Source organism: Pezoporus wallicus, unplaced genomic scaffold (assembly GCF_028554395.1).
Source record: "Pezoporus wallicus isolate ANWC-B61680 ecotype Strahan unplaced genomic scaffold, APGP_CSIRO_Pwel_v1 contig_10810, whole genome shotgun sequence".
Classification (NCBI taxonomy): domain Eukaryota; kingdom Metazoa; phylum Chordata; class Aves; order Psittaciformes; family Psittacidae; genus Pezoporus; species Pezoporus wallicus.
In genome coordinates, this window is record NW_026642731.1 from 1,087,190 (window position 1) to 1,111,994 (window position 24,805).

General features: G+C 50.6%; 2 protein-coding genes across 4 annotated transcripts in view; one reads left to right on the top strand and one right to left on the bottom strand.

The window, feature by feature from the left end:
- The window catches only part of ADA (adenosine deaminase), a 201,190-nt gene that overhangs the window by 156,043 nt on the left and 20,342 nt on the right, over positions 1–24,805 (bottom strand). The gene's annotated exons all lie outside the window — the stretch shown is intronic.
- Positions 6,223–23,603, top strand: PKIG (cAMP-dependent protein kinase inhibitor gamma). Of its 3 annotated transcripts, none has more exons than XM_057432129.1 (4): positions 6,223–6,241; positions 11,777–11,843; positions 21,422–21,579; positions 22,690–23,603. In XM_057432129.1, the coding sequence occupies exons 3-4, from the start codon at positions 21,429–21,431 to the stop codon at positions 22,767–22,769; spliced, it is 231 nt and encodes a 76-aa protein (XP_057288112.1). In that variant the 5' UTR covers positions 6,223–6,241; positions 11,777–11,843; positions 21,422–21,428; the 3' UTR covers positions 22,770–23,603. The 3 variants fall into 3 exon arrangements, with proteins under 3 accessions (XP_057288112.1, XP_057288111.1, XP_057288110.1); XM_057432128.1 differs by lacking the exon at positions 6,223–6,241 and adding an exon at positions 6,338–6,538; XM_057432127.1 differs by lacking the exons at positions 6,223–6,241; positions 11,777–11,843 and adding an exon at positions 17,656–17,872.

Genomic DNA, 24,805 nt, shown 5'->3' on the forward strand with positions numbered 1-24,805 from the left:
CTTAACTGGCTAGATTCTTGTTCAACTCATCCTTGACCACTGCTGAAATTTAATTGCATTATTAACGATATGCTGCAGTGCCTGGATACTTGGATATATAATAACTAAAACAGCCTTTTAGTCACAATAAAGAAGATTTTTCCTCCTGGTTGCTTAGTTTAAGTCCCATTTCTGCCAGAAAGCAGGGAGTACTGCTGGGTAGCACACACCTCTTGTCCAGCAGTGAGATCTGCTGGTTGCCACAGTGATGAAGAGAGCTGAGGCTGTTTGGGGTAGCAGTTCTACAGTGCAAGTGCCCATTTGGTGCTGCATGCATCCCCTTGCTTAGAACCTCAGTCAGTTAGTCAGGTCCCAGCAGCTACAGCTAACTTGAGGAGGCAGATGTCTATTTAAAAGCCATTGCTAGATTATTCTTGCAATGGATAATGTGAATAAAGATACTTGAAGCTTTACAATGCTGAAGAGAATTACTTGAGAGATACTTTAAATTATTTAATCCATAAAAGTGTGTGGCAACTGAGATCTGTGTGAAAACATTAAACTCGGGGACCAAAAAGCTGTAACCCTGCATAAAAGCAAACATTTTACACCAGTCTAAAAGCCCCCAGCCCAGCTCTGGGTGCTAGGAGCAGAGGGCTGTATGCAGTGCTTGGTGAAATGCTCCCAGGTCATGCTGATTTTAATGTCATGCACACTGTCAGCAAAACCAGAATATGTTGTTCCCTGCCCAGAACATGGAGCTCTTCCCATGGAGAGCCCTGAACTCCTGCTGCTCTCAGACAAATCACAGGGATGCTGCCCCTCCTCAGTCAGTCTTTGCTGCCTCAGAAACAGCTAGAATAGATAACGGGCTTCATGCCTAAGGGAATGGGATGGCACAGGACACAGCAACAGCCTTGGTGAGCTTATCCTGGCTGTCACAGTGGCCAGCTGCTTCATGAGAAGGTGTTTAGTTACATGTATCCCCTTAATGAACCAGCATGGAAAGCAGGGAATGATGCCAGGAGGTCAGGCTGAGTTTTTTCCTGACCTTAGGTAGAGAGTGAGTGTACATGGTGCAACCTGAAGATTGCAGTTGTTTGAGCCACAACAGAGGACTCATAACCCGCGTTTGAACCCTCACCATTCCAAAGCAGGAGTACTCTGTTCAGAGTACATGGAATAAAAGCACATGAAAGGCCAATTAGCTGAGAGCACAAGTCAGGATCAAAATATTTACACAGCTTCAGCACATCTGCATCAGGAAACCTTGTCTGGTTGCCAAACACTAGGGAAAACTCATAACCATTGGCTGCGTGGCTCTGGCACACATTATACAGCTTCTCATTTATTATTGTACCCTTTTGCTTCCCAAAAGGGAGAAGCACAACTGCCAGCTCAGCCTGATACTTGTTTTCTTCCTGCTACTCCCTCTAGCAGAAACAGAGGGATGAAGGGCAGCGGTCTTTGAGTGGGGGCCTCAGATCATCTCCTGCTTCCCTGTCAGCAAGACCCAAGCAGTCAGTTGTGATCAATTTAAGTAATACTGCTCCTGCTGCTCCTTCTCATGCTACAATCATGTTTAGCTCTTTCTGTATATGACCCTTCTTCACAAGTGAAATGAACCTGTTTACTTAATACTTGCATATTCTCCCCCTGAATATGTCCCTGACCTGACAGAGATGTTGCTATTCACCCTGCCTCCCAAACAAGAAAGCTTTTACCAGTGGGATGACTTTCTGATGAAGCATGTGCTGGATGCATGACCTTTGCGGGTTTATACAGAAGAAGCTTCTGGATTCCTTTAGACAAACAAATCCCTTACCCAGCAGGGTTTATGCTTGGTTTGTAGCCTTTGTATTGCTAGCCAGCTGCCGCGCTTTCTCCTATCAGCAGCAGGTAAAGTGCTTCTTATACAGAGTGTGTAAGGGAGTTTGTAACGGGCTTTGGGACCCTTTGGGTAAAAGGCGGCATAAGGCAGAGCTGTCACTGACAGACAACTCTGGCTTGCCATGAGATCCAAGTTTGAGACCTGCTTGTATTTGTGGCAGCAGCAAAGAGGTAACTGTTCAGTGGCTTGTTTTGCAAGAGCCCTTGGACAGAAGGATTTCCGCAGAAATGAAGGATTAGAGGGTGTGTGTCCATGCTGGTCCTTCAGCAAAGGCTTTGAACTGGCCTTTGGAGACAATTAAAAATATTTTCACTTTTCCAAACTGAATTCCTTAAGGAAAAAAACCTATGTTTGCGCTGAGACTCCATCCTATCTAGCCCAGGCTGGATAAAACCTTTTGGAGGTGTTTGGCTCAGCAGAGAGAGGAGATAAGTTCTGTGGGAAACAGTGGCTGCGAAGTGGGAAGGGATGAGCTCGTGGAGTGAAATTGCCCAGAAGCCAAGCACCGCCAGTTGCTTTGCAATGAAAAGCTTTATCATCTCTGCACAGATTACTGCAGCTAAAAATAGCCCCAGCTCAATGTAAACAGTTTTTGAGCGTGCTCTGCCCTGCTGGCATGTCAGCCCCACACCAAGGACCGTGCCAACAGCCACAGTGCCTGTCCCAGTGCTGAGATGGGCTCCCCACTACCAGGCTAGACCCTCCGACCCTGCCCGCTGAGAGAGGTGACCTGGAGGGGCTTGCTAATGAGTTTAGCCTCATTACAAGCTTTGATTTGTGTTTCACTTGTTGAGGAACCTTTCTGCATGAACAACTTCGATAAAAACAAAATGGGTGTGAACACCAAGGCAGTCACCCAGTCACCCAGTCACCCCGGCACCCACTGTCTCCTCACTAATCAAGAGCAAACCATGTCCTTCCTCTGACAGCAAAGAGTGGCTAGTCACTAAAGCTGCTTTTACCCATTTCTCTTCTTCTCATAAATCTCCAAGTACAAGCTGGTACTTGATGGCTTAAGACATCCACGCTTCCCTTCGGAAGACCAGCAGACCACAGAAATATGTTGTGTAGGGTTTTCGATCAAAGGTTTATTTTAAGTGTTTGTTTTGGGGGAGGAAGTCTGGAAAAAAATCAGGTTGTCACATTTTTTCCATGCGTATCTTGTGCCACTCCACATTTCCTTGCAATCTTGATGACATCAAATGACACGGAGAGCTCAATGCCTGGGAAATGCAGCGGGAAGCTGCTTTTACGTGAGGAGGCTTCATGTGAAATCAGCGGGCGATTGCAGCGTGCTGGCAGCACTAGCCTCTAAGGGAAGCGAGTCGCAGGCTGCAACAACATTCAGGTCAGAGGCAGGTCAGATCCTTCTGAAGTGACAGCCTGTCTCCTTGGGCTTTGGAGCTTCCCAAGAGCATCCTTTGTGTTGGTGGGCTCTGTTGCACTGCAGCACTGTTCCAGGGGTCAGTTTCTTTACATTAGCATCCTCAGGGATGCTCTCACCTCATTTTGACACTTGCCCTGCGAGACTGCTCTGACTGTGTCCCTCCTCCAGCTAAAGGCTAACACTCACCCTATGGGACAGCTTCTTGTTCTTCCTTGTGCCGTGCTCTTTTGCCCTGTGCTGCCCCAGAGCAGCAAAAGTGGCACCCGCAGCACAGGCTGCAGGACCGTCTCTTCCCTTGGGTGTTGCTCTCTGCAGCCCACTCTGTGATGCAGAGCTAAGAGAAAAAGCCACAATTCTCTGCAGACTGACTGCCTCGTCAACAGCAGCAGCCACCAACAGAGCAGTCAAACCTCCTGTTGTCCAGAGTGGCAAATGTTGTTACCACCAGTCCCAGACCACACAGGACAGCCCAGTATAATGCAGATGGATGCAACAGGCAGCAAAATCCTCACCAAAGACAAATGTGTTCGTGAAATAAATGCCGATTGTGAATTCAGCTGAATCAGATGGCTCAAGGCTGTAACACTATCTGTCACATGCAGCATGCCATCCCAGGCAGCTGTAACATCTTCTTGCTATAGCAAGATAAGGACTGCATTGATTTCTAACCCACACCTCTGGGTGAACATCTTGTAGCTTTTGAAGCAATAGGATATGAGATAGTGAACCTGAGAATGAGCTAGAAGTTCAGATGGATTTCTGGAGAATAACATCAACTTTCATTTAATATTAATGCGTTAAGATTTCAGGCAAGCTTTTTGTCATCTTAGGATTTATTTTTTTTCTCCCCTGGGAAAGAAGAAAACAAGAAAAGCTCTGAAGAAAATCTCAAACTGCATTTTTCTACTTAAAAAGAGTTCCAATGTAAAACATTTAACCACTCCACTCCACTGTAAGGGATGGTACTGGATGAGGAGGTCACTGGAAGGACATGAGAGGAGGATGGACACTTTGATGGATGCTTGGGGTGCTTGTTCCCAGGACCAGACACACAGGATTGAGAGGTTTGAATAAGACAAGACATCTTATTTTAAAAGCACATATACTGTGCTCCCAGCTTTCCAAAGTGCTCTGTTGTTGCCATTGCTATATATTGCCTGCTTTGGAATGGTGCTGGTTACACGCTGCCAAGAAAATGACTGGGCTGCTAGTGTACCATTTGCATCCTTACCAGATTTGGCCTTCAAACCCCACAGTCGTGGCTTTAGTGTAAAGCTGTAGCCTGGATCCCTTTCAAATACAAGCTGGAGTAAAGAGAAAACTGCCGTTGTGGCCGAGCCAGCATAGCACTCTCCTGGAGCTGTACTGGTCCCTTGGCACAGCATGGCAGAGCCCTCCTCCCTCATGGCATCTCACGAACACAGGCAGGATAAAAGTAAGTTACTACTTACTTTCGGGTAAGTAGTAACGTGACTCAAAAGTACTGGAAAGGATGACTTTCTGCCAAATGATACATCTCAGAATATCAAACTGGCTTCCCAGGGTTGGCTTTGAAATAAAAATCGAGCTGAACCAGGAGGCAGAGCTACATGAGGTCAGTTTGGGGATGCACTGAGCACAGGTAAGTTTTGCTCCATTGAGGTCTGTTCCCCTTCCTCCATGCCTCGGTATTGTTATCAGAGTATTTCCTGCACTGCCTGCTGCTTTTGTTGGTGTTTTTATCTCTTCCTGCATGCGACGGCAGGGGTGTGGGTATCTGTCATGGCAAACAGCACGCTGTCAGGCACACAGAGATCCTGGCTGGAGGCAGTGAGGCCACCAGAGGTGGAGTAGGTCCAGCTGCACATCCAGTGCCAGGGCAGAGGACAGGCTGGTGCTCCTCACCAGCAGTGAATGGAGCCCATCTGTCATGGGAGAGCTGCAGGATGGCAGAGATGCCGCTTCTGTGTGTCTGGTGCTCAGCAAGACAGGGGTTGGGATAGCCAAATCCTCCTGGCTCACACTGCTCACTTTGAACACAACCTAAAATAAAAGCACATCTATCTGAAGCAGGGACTGGAGCACGTCCTTGGCAAACACTCTTTGTGCTCTCCAGTTGAATGATGCCACTTCTCCCTCTATACAAGGCTGAGGATCCCAGTGTCCTTACAGCAGAGACAGAGCAAGTCTTTCACTCCCTTAAGTAAAGCAATCAGCACTACCGAGCTCTGCTCCAGCGCGTGTGTTCGGACAGCAGTACACCCACCCTGCATGCTTATACACCTTCTCACCACACTGGTGGGGTTGGGTTGGGACAACAGAGACCTGGCACTGCAACCAGCTTGTTCTTTTGCGTACCGCCACCTTTTGGGGTGTCCAAGGCTGATGCGACACAGGGGGGTGACACCACCATTCCTGAGCCCCTGTGGTGCCAAGAACAGCCAAAACTTCCTCTTCTGCATTGGCCCTGAGCTCGCCGAGAGCTCCCATGCTGTGAGAAGGGCAGACACAAAGGCATATGCTCGATATGCAGTACTGACTGCCCTAAACACCTTCCTGGGACCTGTCACCAGCTCAGCATTTCACCCCCAAATAAGGGTGACAGCCAGGGAAAGATGAGCTCGGCTTTTACCCCATGGGAGTCAGTGTAGAGCAAAAGGAGCTCTAAAAAGATACAGATCTACTTTTTTCTTGGGAGGCACCTTTCCAGGGCTATACCTGATAAAATAGCCCAGGGCTGCATGGGGTGGGATGGTGGTGCCTTTGGCCAGGCCCTGATGGGAATGATGAACGGTGGGATGTAGTGGGGACACATACCCGAGTGATGCACCAAAGAAGGCTGTGGAAGCACGGGGCGGGAGGAAGCACCCTGCAGCAAAAGCCTCAGCGCCCAGCATCGAAGGAAGGATGTTTGGGCACACGCAGCTGCCAGGAGATGGGGTTACAAGGCGAAGCTAAACAAAGATAGCTGCGAAGAGGAAACAGATCCCTCCTGCCGGTGTAAGGTAGGAGCCGAGCGGTAGCTGCTTGACATCATCAGAACGAGCATTGGATTACAGCAGGCAGGGACTGACTCGGGAGCAGTGAAATACACGCCCCTTGGCCCCAGAAGTGCAACTTCATTTAGCAGCTCCCAGTAGAAGGAAACTGCAAGTCTGAAACTGGCTGTGACTCCCCCGGCCAGCTTGGCTGCTCGCCTCGCTGGGCAGGGACACTGGGAGGGTGAGATCCAGCCTCCGGCTCTTCCTCAGGAGCGGGGCCACGTAACTTGGGATTCGAGAAGCAGCGGGAGCCGGGTGGCTGTAAGTAGGGCTGTGTGTGCTGCTGCGGGTGCGCGGGGCTGGCGATGGGCTGGGGCGGTTGGTGGCCAGCAGACCTGTTGGGCAGCACAGCAAGGGGCTGCTCCTCTGCCGCCCGAACGTGGGAGCTGGAGCCCCGTTACAATGGGGGAATTTGTTTAGTTAACTTTCACTGTGCCGGCTGGGAGCAGCGAGATTTTTTGCTGCCCACAGACCATGGGCTGAAAAACTAAGCTGCATCCTGGTTCCTCTGTGGCTGGGAGAAGCGGTTTGTAGGCTGATGGCAGGGAGGTGGCTGCTGTTTCACTTGGAAAATCGTGCAGTTCAGGACTTGCTGCGAAGGGGTAGCAGGGAGAGCAGGCTTGGCAGTTGGAAAGCACAAAGGACCGCGTGGATCAGTGACACCCGTGGGGATTTCTGGCCTCATTTCTGACTTGCGTCCATTTATTCTGAGCAACTCCTGGAGGGAATCCCTTAGAGCACCGGGGTGGCTCTGTGCTTGCCGGGGAGTAGATGCCAGCCTGTGGGACAGGCGCCCAGCATGCTGTCGGCATGGGGCAGTGGTGTGAGTCCATCCGTATGGCTTCGGGAGCTGCAGGGCTCCCCGTCGAACTGCAGGCACAAGTGAGAGTGGCAGCAGGAACAGGCTCGGAGACTCGCTGGCATCCAGCTTTCCAAGCAACTGTTTTAAAAGGCAAAGACTTGGGATAAAAAAAGAACTGCTGTGTGGTGGTATTCTCAGGAGGCTTTGCAAATTCTTCCACCTTGGAGCTGGTGCCTTTCTCTCCTTTAGCTAGATTCCCCTAAGCAGCTGGTAGCGAGCCGTAGTGGTGAGCTTTCACATGCATGTAATGCCTTGGCCCCAAAGGGGTGTTTGGGAAACGTTTCCTTTTGCCTGGATGGGGTAAATGGTTCTGTAGAACAGGAGCAAAGTATAGCTGTGAACCCAGAAGCAATGCCCTGGGTGGCTGGGCTGGTGGCTCAGACAGGGGGGTGGCACACTGGGTCAAATGCAGCAGGGATGCTGCAGCAGCACAAGGGTGAGAGGAGACTCGTGGAGCAGGGATGGCTTGACCGGGTGGCAGAGACCCTCAGACCTGGGCTGCCTTTTGGCAGTGAGGCCAATGTGCTTGGCTTGGGAGCAGAACTTGGCTTCGGAGACTTTTGGCTGGAAAGGGCCACAGTGCCAATGCATAGCCACCCAACTGAGAAACTGTCAGGTTTCCGCTCTCGTGGGGGATAGTATTTGCCAAAGAAGGATGCATGGAGAGATCTTCAATGGCTGCATTCATCTATGGCATAGATGCAGGTTAAATGGCCAGTCACACACATGGATGCACCAGTAGTGCTTAGCATACCTCAAGGACAGGACAGGGTGTTGAGTCCTGCAGACATTGTTCCACGTGGATGTACAAGTGCCCCATGCTATCATTTTTAGGGATGCTTTCCAGAGAGTGCAGACCGATTCCTCAGAGAATAGGAGACCATTAAATATAGCGCATAGGCTCCCAGTGTAGGCAGCTTGGTCATGAAGAGGTGAAAACCCAAGAGTGTTCATAGCCATGCATCTTCCAGCCACTGGCATTTCTGTACCCAAGGGCTGATTCTGAGGCACTGCACAGGCACAGAGCAATCTACAATGTGGAGTTTTGCTTTTTACCTTTATCCTCTTTTTCTCAAAGAAAAGTAAATCTACTTTTGAGCCCACTCAGAGGAATACCCACAGGCACACACAACCCTGCCGCTCAAAATAACTATGGAAAACATTTTCCAAGGTGCCAACAAGTCCTGATCTCCCACATTTCAGAGCCTGCAGCATACTGCTGTGCATTAAACCCTCCAGCCTGTCTGGGCAACCAAATACCAGCATTGTTCCTACTTTACGTGGGCCACACACAGAGCAGATGATTTTCCTGGGCTCATACAGGTCTGTGGCAGAATCAGAGAGGAATCTACAATTCCAAAAGGAGCAGCAGAAGCTTCAACAGAGCTTTCTGTTTGCTGTTTTATGCCACCACATTTGGGTCTCTCCCATTTCCAGTTGTTTCTCCATACTCTCAAGGTTTCCCTTAACATCACCAGAGCTGTATGCATGAACTGATGCAGAAAACGCCTTTTCCATTTCAGTACCTATTTTAGAGATAATGAAAGGGGGAAAACCCCCATACTTCTAGTTGTCTCTAGCCCACCAGTAGGAAAACCCAAGCCATAAAGGGAGCTGCTCCCAGAGCTTCCCAGCACCAGCCAGGGAGAAGGGAGCTCTCAGCTCTTGGATGGACTTTGTCACAACAGCAGTTGGAGAAGCCAAGACATCGCACCAGGACAGAGCTGGCACGCATAGCATGATCAGGAAAACCAGCAGTTGGCCTATGAACCACCTGTTCCCCTGTCAGAACCCTCATTCCCTTCAAGCCTGCGGTGATACCTACTTTACACACCCCTTTCTGGTTCACATGGCGAGGTCCCAAATGCTTCCTTCCCAGCACAGCCCCCGTGCTCTCTGCACAGCATCTCCACCCCAGCTTTCATGCAGGCACGTTGCCAGTCAAGCCGCTGCCTCAAGAGCTCCCCAGTGAGCACCACAATGGCAACTTCCGTTGATACTTGGGATGATGTAATGAGCCAAACATATCCCCACCGGAGCGTCATTGACTTCATTGGAATTACCGCTTCCTCTAAGTGCGATTCATCTGCAGTGCTCCTTGCCCCAGGATACTGAAACTAAGAGCTCAGAAGGCAGTTTGATGGATATCAAGTAGTTATCTTGGTAACAAAACAATCCTGGGTATGATTAAGAGGTTATTGCATTTTAAGGATTGTAAAACCTCCTGGTTCAGAGTAACTAGTGACTTATGAAAAACATTCCACTATAATTATAAGGTTTTTTGTACCTCTGAGGCCAAGGATGCTGGGGACAAGGCACCAAATGAGGCAGCCTTAGTCTGCTGTGGGAGAACAGGGCTCCTGTTCTGGTCAGTGATGGGTCCAGCCTCTTGTTTACCCAGGAGTCAAGAGATGAGAACAGCCTTATCCCTTCTGCCATCACCTTGCTTGAAAACAGAAAGGATTTCCTCTGGATCAAAAGCAGCACCAGAGCAGCTGTTGTGTAGAATAATGCTGAATTCTGCCAAGAAGTATTCTTGAGGGTTTTTTTGTGAACATATATTCATTTTGAAGTCATGCTAAATTAATTTTGAAGCCATGCTGAGAGCATTGAGTTTGCTTTGGGTGTTTGTCCCTTTTAGGTAACTCTGTGATACCATGGGGTAGGGATGCATAGCAATCCAATGAACATTTCCACAGGGATCTCAAAGTGATCCATGCTACCTTGATGAATTACAGGACTAGATAAAGAACACTTCACAAAATCTCCTCAACAAGTTGCTTTAGCCCATCCTTAGTCACACAGCATGGGTTAATCTACCACCCTTAAATCCCTGAATTCTATGTGGGCTATTGCCTGGCCTTTGCACAGTGGGGCCTTCAGAGCTCTGCCCATTGCCCCAGGACTGCAAAAGCCAGAAGAGGTTGAACTTTTCAGGATAGAGCAAGGGGCACAGCTTCAGATTTGAAGATTCCAAATCCCCAAGCAAAGGCTGTGGAAGAAACATCTGGTCAGAGCCAGGACTGTAGGGCTGGAAAGCCAAAACCAGCTCCTGAAGAATTTCTGTCTCCAAAGATCAGCTCTTCTTTTGAAAGACAGAGAAAATGGGGGTTTCCTCCCACATCCCATCAGGAACAGGGCTGCTCAGTGATAACTTCTACTTTAGAGCATCATTGCTCCAATTTGCCTCAAGCCTCTCTTGGCAGAGGGCCACGTATTTGGAGATATTTTGCAACACATCTGAAGCGCTGGAGGTTTAACTGTTTGGGCTGCAGAACACAGGAGCCAGAGCAAGGAAGGAAGGGAAAGGAGGAAAATAAAGACTCATGGATTTCCAAAGTTGCCTTGCTTTCTTCCTTCCTGCTTTTGTTTGCTTGCTGGGTGCCCCAAGGGGGTGATGTATATGCCCAGTGTTGTGAGAATACCGTTTCTTTTCCGGTCCAGTGTTTTCCAGTAAGCACCTCACTGTAAATGGGGTAAACACTAACAAAAGTGTATTGTTAAATCCCTGTGCCTTTGTTCGGCTCCTATCAGGATCATTAGTATTTTCCACTTCTGTAAACCTGTCATCTGCAGCTCTGAAAGTGCTTTACAAATATTTGAGGCATCTAGCAAGGGGAGCAAGTATTAATAGCTCCATTTAACAGATGGGCAAACAGAAAGCAGCAAGTGCCCTGTCCTTGAAGCAGGGCCAGAGCCAGCAAGTAGTCAGCTCCATAACTTGGGAGTTTAAAAAGTGGGTTATAAAAACAAAGGCTGTAGATCTGTCGTGCATCAGAAAATGATGGGGAATAGTTCCAGTCAGAGCAGTGCTCAACCCAGATGGACCAGCCATGAATTGCTGGGTGAGCTACTGCTTACATGGTTAAATGGTTTATCTCTTGCTTTCTGTTCTGCTAATATTTGTCCCTGGGATGAAGTGAAAAGAGCACAGTCCATGATGTTCCAAAAAGCCTGAAAGCTGAAACAGCTGCTAAAATAAGCAAGTGTCTTGTTGGCTGGGCTCTGCAGGTCAGGAGATTGCAATGCACCCACAGATGTTAAGGCCACAGAGGAAATGGCTTTGAGTGGGGCTTGGGGACAAGAGGAGAAGGCACAGCTGTGCACAAACAGCAGAGAAACCCAAGGACCCAGCAAGGCAACCAAAAGCACCAGATCAAACTTCCCCTTTTGCCTCAGAGCCTGATCTGGAAGTTTCACTTCTTTAAAGGGCAGTGGAGCTGCAAACCAACATTCATGTGTTCATATATGCCCTATGGTCCCTCCATGGTGCAGGTCAGGAGACACAAGTTGCTGCAGTTCTCCCCAGCGCACCTACAGGAGGTCAACAAAAGCAGAAGCAAAACCAAGGAGAACTCTGAAGCCAGTCCTGGCTGCGCTTCTCTTGCTTTCAGATGCAAGAGGCCACATCTTTAATAGCACAAACCCTCCTGAGAAGGGACCATACAACCACCACCATCTGTAGCCCTTCAGTCGGTGTCTCCATGCTCACCAAGACAGGCTCAGACTGAGCTCTGTCAAACCCCACATCCCTTTTGCTGTCCTAGTCACAGGCAGTGGGAAAAGCAGCTGAGCTTTATGCTTCCCAACAAAAGCACAGATAGTTCTCTTATGCTTATTTTCTGTTCCTTCTCCAGAAGTTGCTGCATCCTGCGTATGAAACTCATTTGAAGTCATGTCCAGAAGGAAAGTCAACTAAATCAGGTAGGAATTCACACTATGGGCTGATATAACATATTCAAAGGGAGATATTACATAAACAGGAACGGGGCCATTTTCCTTCTTGTTTCATAGGGTCACTTGACCTCCTTCTGTACTCTCAATTCCTAGATGCCAGAAAGCTGTTACAAGGTGGGGGGAATAACAATTCTGCCATAATGACTTTCCTGCAGTCTATTCCACACTTACAGCAGCGTACTTGTCCCAAGCCCTGTTCCAACACTGACTACAGGCAGTCCCTGGTGCAAGCAGTGCTGCAGAGCCTCTCCCCTGCCAGTGATGGGGATGTGGTGTGCAAATCCTGCCTGCATGTTTCACATGGGAATGGCTTTTTCTCCTGTGAATGACCATGTAAGTGAGGTTTTCCTGTGCATGTAGTCAGCCCAGGCAGATCCAGGGAACCCCCAGAGCTTGACCTTCTGTGGCGCTTGTGTAAGTGGGAGATCCACCAGCTCATGGTCCTTTCCATTGTCTCACTGCCATGGCCCCTGCACTGAGAGCATCTCCTCAGCCCTCAGATCGTTTCACTGCTTTCTCTTATTCCTGCACCAAGTATTCCCTTATTTGGGGCTGTCTCAGTCATATTGTTTGCAGATGAGGCCATACAGGATCTCAGGACTCTTTGGTGCATGTAGACATTCCTCCTACAGGTCTCTCAGGGCAATTCATCCCTTGTATCCAGCACCTTTCCCATGCATGCTAGAAAGCCCATGTTCTTCTACACCTAGGCTGCATTTCAGTGGACCATAAATAGCTGGCAGTTCACTTCCTTAGGACCCTTTTCTGACAGTATAACTTGCAATGATCACTGAGCATCCCCAGTGTAATCTTACTGTCATGTCTCGAGCACCTCTTCAATTCGTGTCTAAATGTCACATCCCTGGTAACATCTGTAGACAGATTTACCCTGCCTGCAGAAAGGATCAGAAGTTGCTGTCACCTGAACTAGATGTACAAAAATTCTCCATCCATCACAGAAATACTCAGAGAAGGGGGTGTGCAGGCCAGCACTGCTTTCTCTGCCCAGGTAGGGCTCCCAGCCAGGTAGCACAGCCAAAGAGACTCCAGATTTCAGTAGTTAACAACCAAAAGGGCTTAGCTCAGCCACCTCTCACTGCCAGCTGTTTTTAACTCCTACACTTTCCTTTTCTATCATACATAAAGCACTAATAGCACTATTCCCCCCATCCAATCCTTCTCACAGCTCCCAAAGACAGAGTTTAACCCTATTCCCCCCTTCCCAGCCCCTGGGGTGGGAGTCCTGCTGGTGGCTTTCTTCTGTGCAGTGGGATGTGTGAACAGGGCAGGCAGCTACAGGGAGCAGAGCTGAGCCTGGTTTTGCTAATCAGCCTCATTCCACACTGATGCTCTTAAGAGTTGCCCTGGTTATTTATAGGCACTGCTGGGAGCTGCCAGGGCTCTCACACCTTCTCACTCAGCCCCTTACATCACACAGAGGCAGAGGGACCCTTTGGATGCTGGATGCGAGTTCCTATGAGATTGTGCAAGCCTGAATGAGGAAGAGCTAAGGCAGGTGGCTCTCAGCTTCACACACTCTGTGCTGAGCAGAGCCCCCTCAACTAGCAGCAGCCAAAACTGCATAGTTACAGCCTGCACAACACCTCCTCCAAGCTAAGCTCCCTCCGCAGCTATGTGAGCACTGCTTTCACACAGCAGCAGAGCTCCACACCTCCAATTACAAACAGAAGCTGGACAAAACTGCTCTTTTTCCTGCTAGACACAAAAATAAAGACCCAGCCTTTCTTACCTCTGTCCTAGTAGAAAGTTCTTCCTCCACCCAGAAAGAGTGACTCCATCAAGACCTGCTATCATTTCACCTCCCTTTTATACTGACAGGGGCAGCTCTGCTAGAAAATACCCCCAGCTGCATCTCCTCTGCAATTACTTGATTTCTTCTTGCCCAGGGAAGCCTGGAAGGTGCTAAGGATAAGCATCCCTGGCCAGGAGTTAAAGTAGGGTTTGAGTAGATGATGTTCAGTGTGTTGGTGTGATCAGAAAAGCTATGGGACCACCAGGGAGTTTCAAGGCTTGAAATGAAATCCAGCAGGGCCTTTTCTTCCTGAATTATTCTGGGGAAGGCAGGGAACCCAAGTGTGAAGGGGATCCTCTTTGCAAAGGAATCCATCCCGTGGCCTGGCTGTGATGAGGTGTCTGCAGATCACAAGCAGGGACAATACATGAGTCTTCCTGGAACATGCCTGCAACAGCAGCTGTGGGGCTTTTGCAGCTGAAGGGTTTAAAGTGACTGCTCTGTGGTTTGTCTGCTTTGTAAGTTCAGGCATCAGCAGATCCTCCCTCCGCACAGTTGTTGGGTTTGTTCATGTAAAAAGAAACTGACAAATAAAAGCAGTTAAATAATAAGTTGGGACAAAATAAAACTAATGGAGAAGGGACTCATAGCCTCATACTCCTTAAAGCTTTGAAAGGGACTCTGCAGGGGACCAGAGGGTGCTGGCTCATAGTGACGGGTGCTTGTGGCCCTGCTGGGTGACCACAAGGGATCTGGCTGGCTGCTCTCTGCTGGACGCAGAACACCGTGTCCAGCCAGTGCGAGCCTGAGGGCGTGCTAAACAGGGAGCAGAAAGGTGCCAGTTTTCTGTGTCCTGAGCGTGCCTTATCCCACTGTGCCACCCCATGCCTTGGAGGGATGTGTGTCCTTCGGAAGGGGGGGTGTAATGGAGTGCCCTGATTTATTAGCACCTCAGAGCTGTGGGATGTGAAAAACAAGCTCGACCTGGGAGCAAAACAAAAATACAACTGCTGTCACGGCAACTGTCTGCAGATGCATGAAGAGACCAATTATATCCATTAATCAACTTACTGAGAAGCTGCAGAAGAGGCTTAAGCTGCAGCTGAGGCTCGGTGCTGAGGGGAGGGAGGAGCAGAGAGCTCCATCACACCCTGGTTGCCAAGGCAAACCATGATTCCTCCTGTGGCAGAGGATTATTGGAGCAGATGCTCAGCACCCATGCGCCACGGGGACTGGAAGAGGGGTCCTGCCTGCTCCAGGCATGGGGATGCATGCAGGCATGGCTGCATGGCACTGAGCTGCCATCCTGGTGGACAGACGAATGGATGGACAGACAGCTCCCTCCTACACATCCTGACGCTAACAGGATGCTGGTGGTGCTGAGCAATCCCCTCCACCTCCCCCATTCCTCCCCAAGCCTTCCCCTCTCCCCTGGGGACCGCAGCAGCACACACAAGGACTCGCCCTACCCCAGTGCCAAGGGTCAGCCGTGATTTTGAAATCCGGCTGGAGCATCTTACATCAGCCTGCAGCCAGGCGCTGCTGGGAGGATGTGGGGCAGCAGAAACACTGCAGTGAGGGTCCCTGGGGATGTGCTGAAGGCCAGCAGGGAGGGGAGGATGTTTGGGGTGCTTGGTAAAGCTAAATGCAAGGTTTGTGACGTTGTAGAGGGATCAGTCTAAGCTTAATCTTGAACCTGAGGCTAAGCAATTAGCTACCAGTTGTACAGGCATTAAGTGATCTTTATACTGTAAAAGCAGGGATCTGTTTACGGATACAGAGCCTCAGTCCCACTGTTGTATCTGCTCTCCCCCTCTGAATTACAATTTTCCACTAAGTCTTAGAGAGCCCTGGAAGCTCTGAACCTCCCAAAGCACTGCTGTGGCTGGAGATGCTGTGATGTCTGCACTGGCTGAATTAACTATTTAGCAGAAGAGCCAGAGGGTGCAGAGTTGTTACAAGGAATCCCACAGCAAAAACCTTCCAAAAATGCCACATGCCTTACCCAGCCTTGACATCTCTTCACCACTGAAGTGTGGTGAGGCTTTTCCATGCTGTTCTCACTTGGAAAGAAGTTGCTCAGCATGCGAGATGGACACACATGTCCTGGTAGGAGATCGGGCTGCTGCCGTGGTCCTGCCTGTTTCCTCACCCAGCCGGGAAGCTGGGGCTCAGCAGTTTGGGGCACAGTAATTCCAGCCAACAAGACCCATTCCCACCACATTTTGGGGAGCACAGACCCAGCAGGGAAGCTCCATGCCTGGTGCAGACCCTGTCACCAACATTAACAATACTTGTTGTGTATGTAGCCACTACCAGACCGAGCTCCCAACAGAGCAATTCCAGCTTCTGATGCGGATCTAAGCTCTAGTGCATGGGGGTCACGAGCAATAGAGAGGCCTTTAAGGCATGAGCACAGGTCTAAAAATACGCTGTAACCCTGATAACACCATTTCAGAGCCCTCCTCCTTTGATGTGCGACCGCTCGTGCATGTTCCCAGACAAGACCCAGTGGAAAATCTGCTGAAATTCCAGCTGGAAGTTGTCAGAGAGTTGGTGGAAACCCCCCTGACCTCAAGTGCTGGCTTCAGCCCTGTGGGATTTTTTTCCCCTCCTCACTGGATGTGACTCTCCCAGCAGGAAACCTCGCGGCAGAGCCACAGGGAGCGCAGAAATCCCGGTGCTCCCGGCTCTGTGCTCTACCAGGCCCCCCTCTGCAGTAAACCAGCTTACACTGTAAATATTTCAAAAGCCCAGCAGGGCTGCTGAGTGTGTTTTGCTGTTGTTATGGATCCGGCCCCAGCAGGAGAGGGCTAATAATAGTCACTGTACCCTGGAATGAAAGGGCAAGGGGCAGTGCACAATGCGGAGAGCTTGAAGGCAGACTGTAGGGCTTCATGCATCGGTCCCTGCAGGCTGGCAGTGAACGGGAGAGAAGTGGGATGTGATGCATGAGCAAAAGAGGGGGTCAGAGCCCTGTTCAATGGCAGAACTTTGACATTTTACCCCAGAAACCCAGCAAGGGTTAGCTTGGATTCATGTCTTTATGACTGCAGAAGCTGGGGGGGCAAAGAACAGCGTTAGAGCCTGTGGTGTGACACGAAAATGGGAAAGCATGTCCCTGACTAGGCGGTGGGAGAGAGGGGCCAAGAAGGACAATAACATCCTGGCCTGTATCAGCACCAGTGTGGCAGCAGGACTGGGGCAGTGATTGTTCCCCTGCACTGGGCACTGATGGGGCTGCAGCTCGAATCCTGTGTTCGTTCTGGGCCCCTCATTACAAGAGAGACATTGAGGTGCTGGAGCGGGGCTGGATAAGGGCAGCGGAACTGGTGCAGGGCCTGGAGCACAAGTGTGATGGGGAAGGGCTGAGGGACCTGGGGGGTTCAGTCTGGAGAAGAGAAGGCTCGGGGGAGACCTTATTGCTCCCTACAAGTGCCTGACAGGAGGATGGAGCCAGGAGGGGCTGGGCTCTGCTCCCAAGGAACAAGGGATGGGACAAGGGGAAACGGCCTCAAGCTGCCCCAGGGCAGGTTTAGATGGAGCTGAGGAACAATTCCTGCCCCAGAGGGTGCTCAGGCATTGGAACAGGCTGCCCAGGGCAGGGCTGCACTCACTGGCCACGGAGGGGTTCAAAAGCCGTGTAGACGAGCCCCTCAGTGCCGTGGGTAGTGGTGGCCTTGGCAGTGCTGGGGCAGAGGTTGGAGTGGATGAGCTTAAAGCTCTGCTCCATCCCTGCTGATCCTGTGGGTCGGTACTTACGGCATTCTATGACTCCATGACCTCCAGCAGACCCCGCAGCGGTTGGTCCCAACGGCCGCTGGCACCGGGCAGGCGCAGGGCTGCAGCCGGCAGCAGCACCCAGGACGTGTCTGTGGGGCTCCTGCCCCGCGACGAGGGTGCCCTCGGGATCTGCTGTGGTCACAGCAGGGGCCGAGGGGCAGGTCCCCTCCTTGGGCAGGTGTCCCAGTGGAGCAGCAGCCCCCAGAGGCAGGGAGGCCTCTAAAGGATGGCAGGGAGGTGACTCAGGCTTGGTTAAGCCGGGAGCCATTGCTGTGTTTAACCTTGGCACCCTCCTCACAGCAGCCCAGGTTGCTGTGCCACAAATGTCTGAGCAGGGGATTAACCTGCCCTATGCCCAAACGTGTGACAGATGCCACGTGCAGACGGACAAAGCTTCCTCTCACGTAGAGACCCCTTGCAGTGACTGCAAAGGCGAGTTAGGTAAAGAGGAAAGCAAGAGGTAAGAGAGGCAGAGCAGAAAGCAGCAAAGGAGGCGGTGGAGGGGGAGCTGGCTGGATTCAGCGCAGCCTGCAGATAGCCACCATCGATACAGAGTCCAAAAATAGCCCTTCCTAGCCAGAAAAAGCTTACAGTTTAACCTAGACAAGGGACAGATGTAGCATCGTGCAAAGGGTTTCCTTGAAACTGGAATCTGGGGCTGGGTGTGACTGTAACATCCATCCGATCCCCTGGCTGCTGGCTTGGGTCACAGGGCTTGTGTTTGCTCTGCAGGCGCTCAGCCCTGCGCTGAGTTTAACCTGCCCGTGGTGTTTCCAGGTCATTTGTATTGTTCCAGGCCACTCTTGTATTATTTGCAGTAACTTTGCTTGTGCCCGGGATGTGTGCTGTGGAGAAGCAGGCAAGGTGGGAAACGGGAATTAAATGCAGGCTTGTCAGTGGGACTGAGAGGGGCACAGGTTGTTTTGGGGGGGAGCACAGGAGCAGAGGCAGCTCTGGGGATGTCTGGTGGCTGTGGCAGCTTGTAAGGGGCTTCCTTGCTTGTGGCCAGCTGCCCTTGACAGGCAGCCCCGTGCTCCCGTGGCGGAGGGGCACAGCCTCCAACCAAGCAGCACAGAAAAGCTTCCTGAGGAATGTGCAGCAGGTCCAAGCCCCGTGCCAATGGCCTTTGTCACCATACCATGCATCCCCTGCCCCGTCCCCGCCGGCTGGCACGCCGCACCAAGGGCACAGGGACTGTTTCTGATGCCGTCAACAGCAAGGAGGAAAGGGAGGCAGGAAATGACCCTCTGGGGACAAGTTGAATCATCTCTTTCAAGTGCCCTGGAAACCTTTGTGCAATGTGTTTGTGTGCTTGCCGGCTTATTCTCACAATGCCTGGCAAGAGCGGGCGCATCATTCCCTCCTGCTGGCCCTAAGGAGCATGAAAATCAAAGGTGGGGAGCCGCTGCGTGATGCACCCCCCTTTGCACCCCCTGCCACCACTAAATGACGGCCCATGGTGACGCACTTTCAGGTCCACGTGGGAAAGAGGGAAGGTGGTTCCTTTCTTGTCCCTGGCCGATGTTAAAGGATGTTTCCACTGACTAAAACCCCACTGAACTGTTCTTCACTTGCCTGGAAATGTGGAAATGCTCTGTGCAAAATGAGGTTTCTCTATCAAAAACTGAGGCCTCCGCTCCCATCACCTCCTCAGTCCAACAGCTTCCGGGAAACAGAGGCGGGAGCGTCTCTGCCAGCAGAAGGGGATCTGCCTTAAAGGCTTTGGAGAGCCGCCACCTTGAAAATCCTGAAGGGACTGCACACGTTTGTGAGCTTTGCTCATACATCCGCCCCTCTCCAGCTCTTTCCATGGGGAACCAAAGGCAGGAACCTTCCCAGCCATGGAAATAAATAAATCACACACGCCATCTCCTGGCCACCGAGTTTGGAACCCGAACCTGCCCGAGTAGGACCCGCTTCTGCACGCTTGGGTCCTATTTTTAATCACGATCCCAAACTTCTTCCATGTGATGGGGCATTTAGTCACTTGGCACAATGCTCCTGCAGCTGAGCACATCTGCTGTTGGCAGCTGCATTAAGGGACAGTGGGAAAATGCTGTATCCCCGGGGGCTGGTCAGCTCCTGTGTTCCAGTTTGTGGTGTCTATCCTATGAAGTAGGTGGTCCAGCCTTCAGAACAGAGCACATCGGCTCTGGATTGACCTTACGGATTTGGAGATGGATCCAGGCTTTTGTGGACAGCTCTTAGGGAAGCCTTCCAAGTCCATATGACACCTCTCTAGCAGCTACAGAAGGTCTGGGCTCCAATGAGCCCAAGGAGGACTTGTCTGGGAACAATGGAAAAGGTGCTTTGCTCACTGAGATCAGCGAGCTTGCTGCGTCCCGAGCAGACACCTCATCCTGGGAAGGGCGCATCTGGAAAGGAAGGAGGGAAGATGAAGAACAACAGCTGGGATCTCTTCCTGGGGCAAAGGATGTGGGTTTTACCCATTTAACAGGGGCTAGATGGACGCCAAGCCCTGGGAGGAGATTTGCTGGATTTGGAGAAGCGAGTTCCCCTGCGAGGTCTGGGGGGACCAAGCCCCATGTCTCACCAGTGAGCTGCTGCCAAAAGAGGAGTTTCTCAGGCTATGGAAATATCACACTGGGTTTATGCAGGTTTGACGTTACTGCACCCTGCTCAGTCTCAGGAATGGGGGGAATTGAACCTCTTTTTTCCTGGCTATTGCATCTTCACCAGCATCTTCTTTCTACTGCCACAACATTGGAGATTATAGAGTGAGGAGTGGGATTCTTGCCCAGGCTCATGGTCTGCCAGCAGATTTCCCTGGTAGGAAGATCAGTATTAAGCAGGATTTGTACAGGAGGCTGAGCAAGTTTCTCAGTGGGTCATTAACCCCAAGACGCAAAAGCAAGTCAATGACAAGAAGTTGAGGTTTTTTCATTACACACAAGCATTTCTAACTGGGACCTCCTTCAAGTATTGACAACATCAGCAGGGCTAAAGGCATTTTTTACAGTGAGCAGATAAGACTAAGATTAATCTCTTACTTCCATGTAGAAAAACAAGCTGAGTAAACAGGAGCAGGAACCAAGAGCCTCAGGTCTCCGGTGCAGAGGCAGTGTGTGCTCAGTAGCTCTGTGCCTGGAGCCAGGCAGCCTGCGACACATTCCCAAGCTGTTGAGGTCCCTGGGCTCTGCGTGCTGGCAAGTTAAACCACCAGCTAAAGTGAAAACCCAACAACTTAAGGACTGAACTAAGAGCTGGCTCGCGTGTGACAAGTGGCCGCTCCGAGCCTTTCTTTGTGCTCTGTGCTTGGCACAGACACAAGGTTGGAGGGAAGGGACGCAAACATCTCACAGAAGGGCTGATTTTCACATGTTAAAGTGCTTATCTGAAAGCACTACAGCCCAGCACTTTCTCAGTGACATTCAACAACCAGTGGAGGCCAGTACTGATCCAAAGCCCTGTACTGAGAAAACACTCCCCTGCTCTCCAAGCTTTCCACTGAGTAGTCATCAGAGCCCTGACCATTTCCCATTACAAATTCAGGCTGGATCCTCACCCCATCCCCCGATGCAGTAAGCCAAATCTGGCCTCTGCTCAAAGGTCCCGTGGCATTTTGAGGAGAAAGGAGGGCTTTTTCTGTAATGGTTTTGCTGTAGGAAAAAGCTGCTAGCCAGTGACCTTGCAGCTCTTAAAGAAGGCCAGGAACTCAAAAGCAGAGGCAAATGCCTTGTCTGACTTGCTTTGCAATGGGAAGGTAGAACAAGGGCCAGTAAAGGCAGCTTGGACAGATCCTTGTTGCCTATCTGCCCTCACCTGACACGGTGTGTCACCCAGCACCATGGGTCACCCCACACACTGCCCCACGTGATGGGTTTGATATCTGAGATTTTGGTAGCTGCTGTTAGAGGAACCGGAGCAGAGTTACAGGGACTATTTTTTCATGCAGTAACTTAACTCCACAGAGTAACCTAACCTGGAGGGAGCCCTGAGTTGAGGCTTGCTGAGCATCCTTGACCTCACAGCTGTGTTTTCTCCTCAGCAATGCAATGGAGGTAGAGTCCAGCATGTACACTGACTTCATTTCCTGCGATCGGGCCGGTCGGAGGAACGCTGTCCACGACATCCACCAAGATGCAACCACCGTCAGCGTGCGCAAGCTGACCGAGGACCTTGGTGACCTCGCCGTTGAAGGAGCAGGTGAGTTGCTGCAGACACCAGTAAGCCCAGATCCCAGCACACAGGCTGGAAGGGCAAGGCATGAAATGGCAGAGCAGCTGAACAGTGCTGTCACTGAGAGCACCAAACAGATGCTCAAGAGGAACATCCCATTCCTCGCTGCATCAGTGCCTTCATGCTTGCTGGGAGACTCACTGGGCTGAGGGGTTCTTAGAGTAAATGGGATGGTCCCAGGGTTCCTGACACATGGGCACTGCACACTCCAGCCAAGGCCCTTTGCTGGGTTGGTTTGTAGAGGCACTGATGCAAGAGCCTTCCCAGGGCAAATTACACAACAGGTATATAAAAAGGCTTTATAAAAATCAAGTGTGGGGCAAGTTGTGGTTTGCTTTCTCTTTGCTGGTTGGGTTTGGTTTGTTTTGAGTCAGCCTTCAAATAGTTCCACAGTATTTTAAATAACAAGAGAAATAATTTTAACCACCACCAGCCATCTCCAGATCTTCCCCTGTAGCCCAAACACAGCAGCGGTAGCAGCCTGCTCAGTCTATGCCAGCCAGCTGACCACAAGAAGCATGAGTCCTCTGCTCAGAGCACAAGCAAACCAGCCACTCTGATTCCACTAATAAGCAGCAAAACGTACAGCACCACTGCAAAGACCAGACTCAGGATTTGCTCTTGCTCTTTTACTCCTCCAGCCTACATCTATAACTGTAAAACCACCATAAAACACATTTTCCCAACTGTACCTCTTTCAACATGCCCATACTAGCATTTGTCCATCCACCCATCTGCAGTAAGCACAAATTGGAGCTCTTCTAACAGTGAGCAACTGAGGTAGCTGCCAGGCTGTCTGGCAGACTTTCCTGAAGCACTTGCAAGTTGCCCTCACAGGTTAGACAAGGAGAACATATCCCTGCCCCAAAGCTCCCTCCTAGCATCACCAGATGGGTTGAGAAGTGTTTGTACTCCAGCAACATGAAGGGAGAACCAATATTCTAAGCATCTGGCCACAGATGGGTAGTGATAGGTTTTCAGGTGGCAGTTAGAATAAGATCAGCTATAGCAATTACTGATCACTTGTGTCCTCAGCAGAGTGTAACAGTGCTTTCTTCCCAATGCTCCCTTCTGCAGAAAGCCAAAGTGATGCCACTTCTTCTGAGAACGACCCAGGAGCAAGACCAGAGGGGCAAGAAAACAGCCCTTCCCCATGACAGTGTACAGGGGGTGGGATGGGCAGGAGGAGGGCCATCTTAAACAAGTGTTTGCTATTGAATCTGCGGGCAAAAGCCGACCTGGAACAGCAAGTTGTCAAATGCCTCTGCTGCAACTGTTTTTGTTTAGAGAGCTACATGATGCTGTACAAGGACTGGCACCTCCAAAAGACTTCTGCTCCTATCCCTAATGACTTAGAGCAACACTGCCGTGGTTGTAGTGCTATGAGCCATTCTCAAGATGCCTTAGCTGCAATTTTCCCCTAGGGGAAAAAATGATTTCAGTAATAATAAACACATCAGACTTTCCTGTCCAAGGTACCTTCCTCCTTTGCAAATTTAGATTACTATTTATTCTGTTTCCATAGATTAGAAATGTAGACTATTGGTTTTTCTAAGCCTCATCTGTAACTAGACCTGACCTGGCCAATGGACTGTCCATGTGGCCTCTCGTCAGGGTGGGCAGTGGGGAAGGGACTTGGCCAGTCCCTCTGCCTTCAAGTCAAGCACCATTCACCTGTGCTGCTGCCGCTTAGCATCAGGAAAGGACCAAAGCACAGCTCTGTGTGGATGAGCTCCATCTACAGACGCAGCAGCACCAGCCACAGGCATCTTTTCCTTTGGGTTTTAGCATTTGAGATATTGTTAAGGGGAGGGGAGAAACATTTTGCTGGTTTGACTGTTGAAATTCAGGCTTAACTTTGCAAACTGTTAGCTGAGATGATCTCTGGTAGGATCTCACACCATTTTCTCTTTTAGGAGACATGTTTTGTGTTAAAGATGGTTTGATAAAACTATATAAGTCGTTGGAATAAATAACACAGCCTTCAAGTACTGAAGGTGGGGTTTTTTTCTGCCTGGATGTTTCCTCTTCCTTTATTTTGCCTTGTAGCTGATTGAGCTGCAGCTCAGGGTGGTTACACCAGCTTCCCCTCGTAAGGAGATACGGAGCTGTGTTACAAGCCTCTTCCCTTTGGGTCTGCGAAACCCCATGGGTGTGCAGCACCCAGATGGAAGCAGATGCCATTGGGCACAGAAAATCCTAAAAGTCTGCCCCCCCATTCCCAACTTTGCTGCCAGGCAGCACCTTTCCCATGGGTGTCTCCACATTACTACCGCAGATAGCCAAGCAAAGGCTGGCTGAGCACTTGGCCTACTGGTCCAGACACCAGCAGAAGAAGTGCTGCTGGGAAGAGGTGTCCTCACCCAGTGTTTCACCCGGCTGGGATACAGCTATAGCCCGGCTGGGGTCTATGGCCAAACACAGGCACACAGCAAAGCTGGCCTGAGAAATACTTTCCACTGGTGACACAAGGACAAGCATCACCCTGACAGCCTCGGGCAGAACTGAATGTTACGAGTTTGGGATTTATCAGAGAAAACAAGGCCATAAATAAGCAGAGAAGCAGTTGCCAGACAGAAGACTTGTCTGTGGGCCTCCAGGAAGTGATGGCCACAGGGCCAGCACAGAGCTGTCCACGGCTCCAGCCCCCACAGGAAACAAGGATTTGGCAGCCAGGTAGCAGCTGCAAACCAGCTCAGCTGCCGGAGCTGCCTGGATGCTATTGCAGCTCTGTGCCCGGACGGCGGCCAAGAGCCTGCTCCCATTTCCCCACACTCGGAGGCAAAACAGCAGGCAGCTCCTGCGCTTGGCTGACCACACAGTCGGGTCTTTAAGCCCCATTTCCAGCTCTCCTCACTGCCACTGAACAGTATTTCTGGCTCATGCTGACACACACAGAGAAAGCTAAAAGGCGGTGCAGGAGGACTGTGCACCAGGCAAGACCTCCAGCAGTCAAATGTGGGCTAATCTTAGCTCTCCTGGTCAGAAAATATCTGTCCCAGAATTATATTAGGCAGGTGATTAGCCTGTTGGCCAGCTACCCTCAAAGGACAGGCGAGAGGCATCAGGTTCCCCTTGCAAGTGAAAGAGCCAGCCCTGCCGCCGCAGCCGATTGTGCTCCAAGACCAAGAGCACTGGCTTAATCCAGCCACATCCTGACTTGCAATGTTGTTGAGCACACAGATGCTCCCAG

What these genes read in the sequence shown, in the direction of transcription:
- PKIG (XM_057432127.1), top strand. Translation starts at nt 17,736, where the DNA reads ATGTCTGAGCAGGGGATTAACCTGCCCTATGCCCAAACGTGTGACAGA. An exon ending in GGTAAAGAGGAAAGCAAGAG is followed by an intron (nt 17,873 to 21,421) that starts GTAAGAGAGGCA and finishes TTTTCTCCTCAG; the next exon opens with CAATGCAATGGAGGTAGAGT. An exon ending in CCTCGCCGTTGAAGGAGCAG is followed by an intron (nt 21,580 to 22,689) that starts GTGAGTTGCTGC and finishes TCCCTTCTGCAG; the next exon opens with AAAGCCAAAGTGATGCCACT.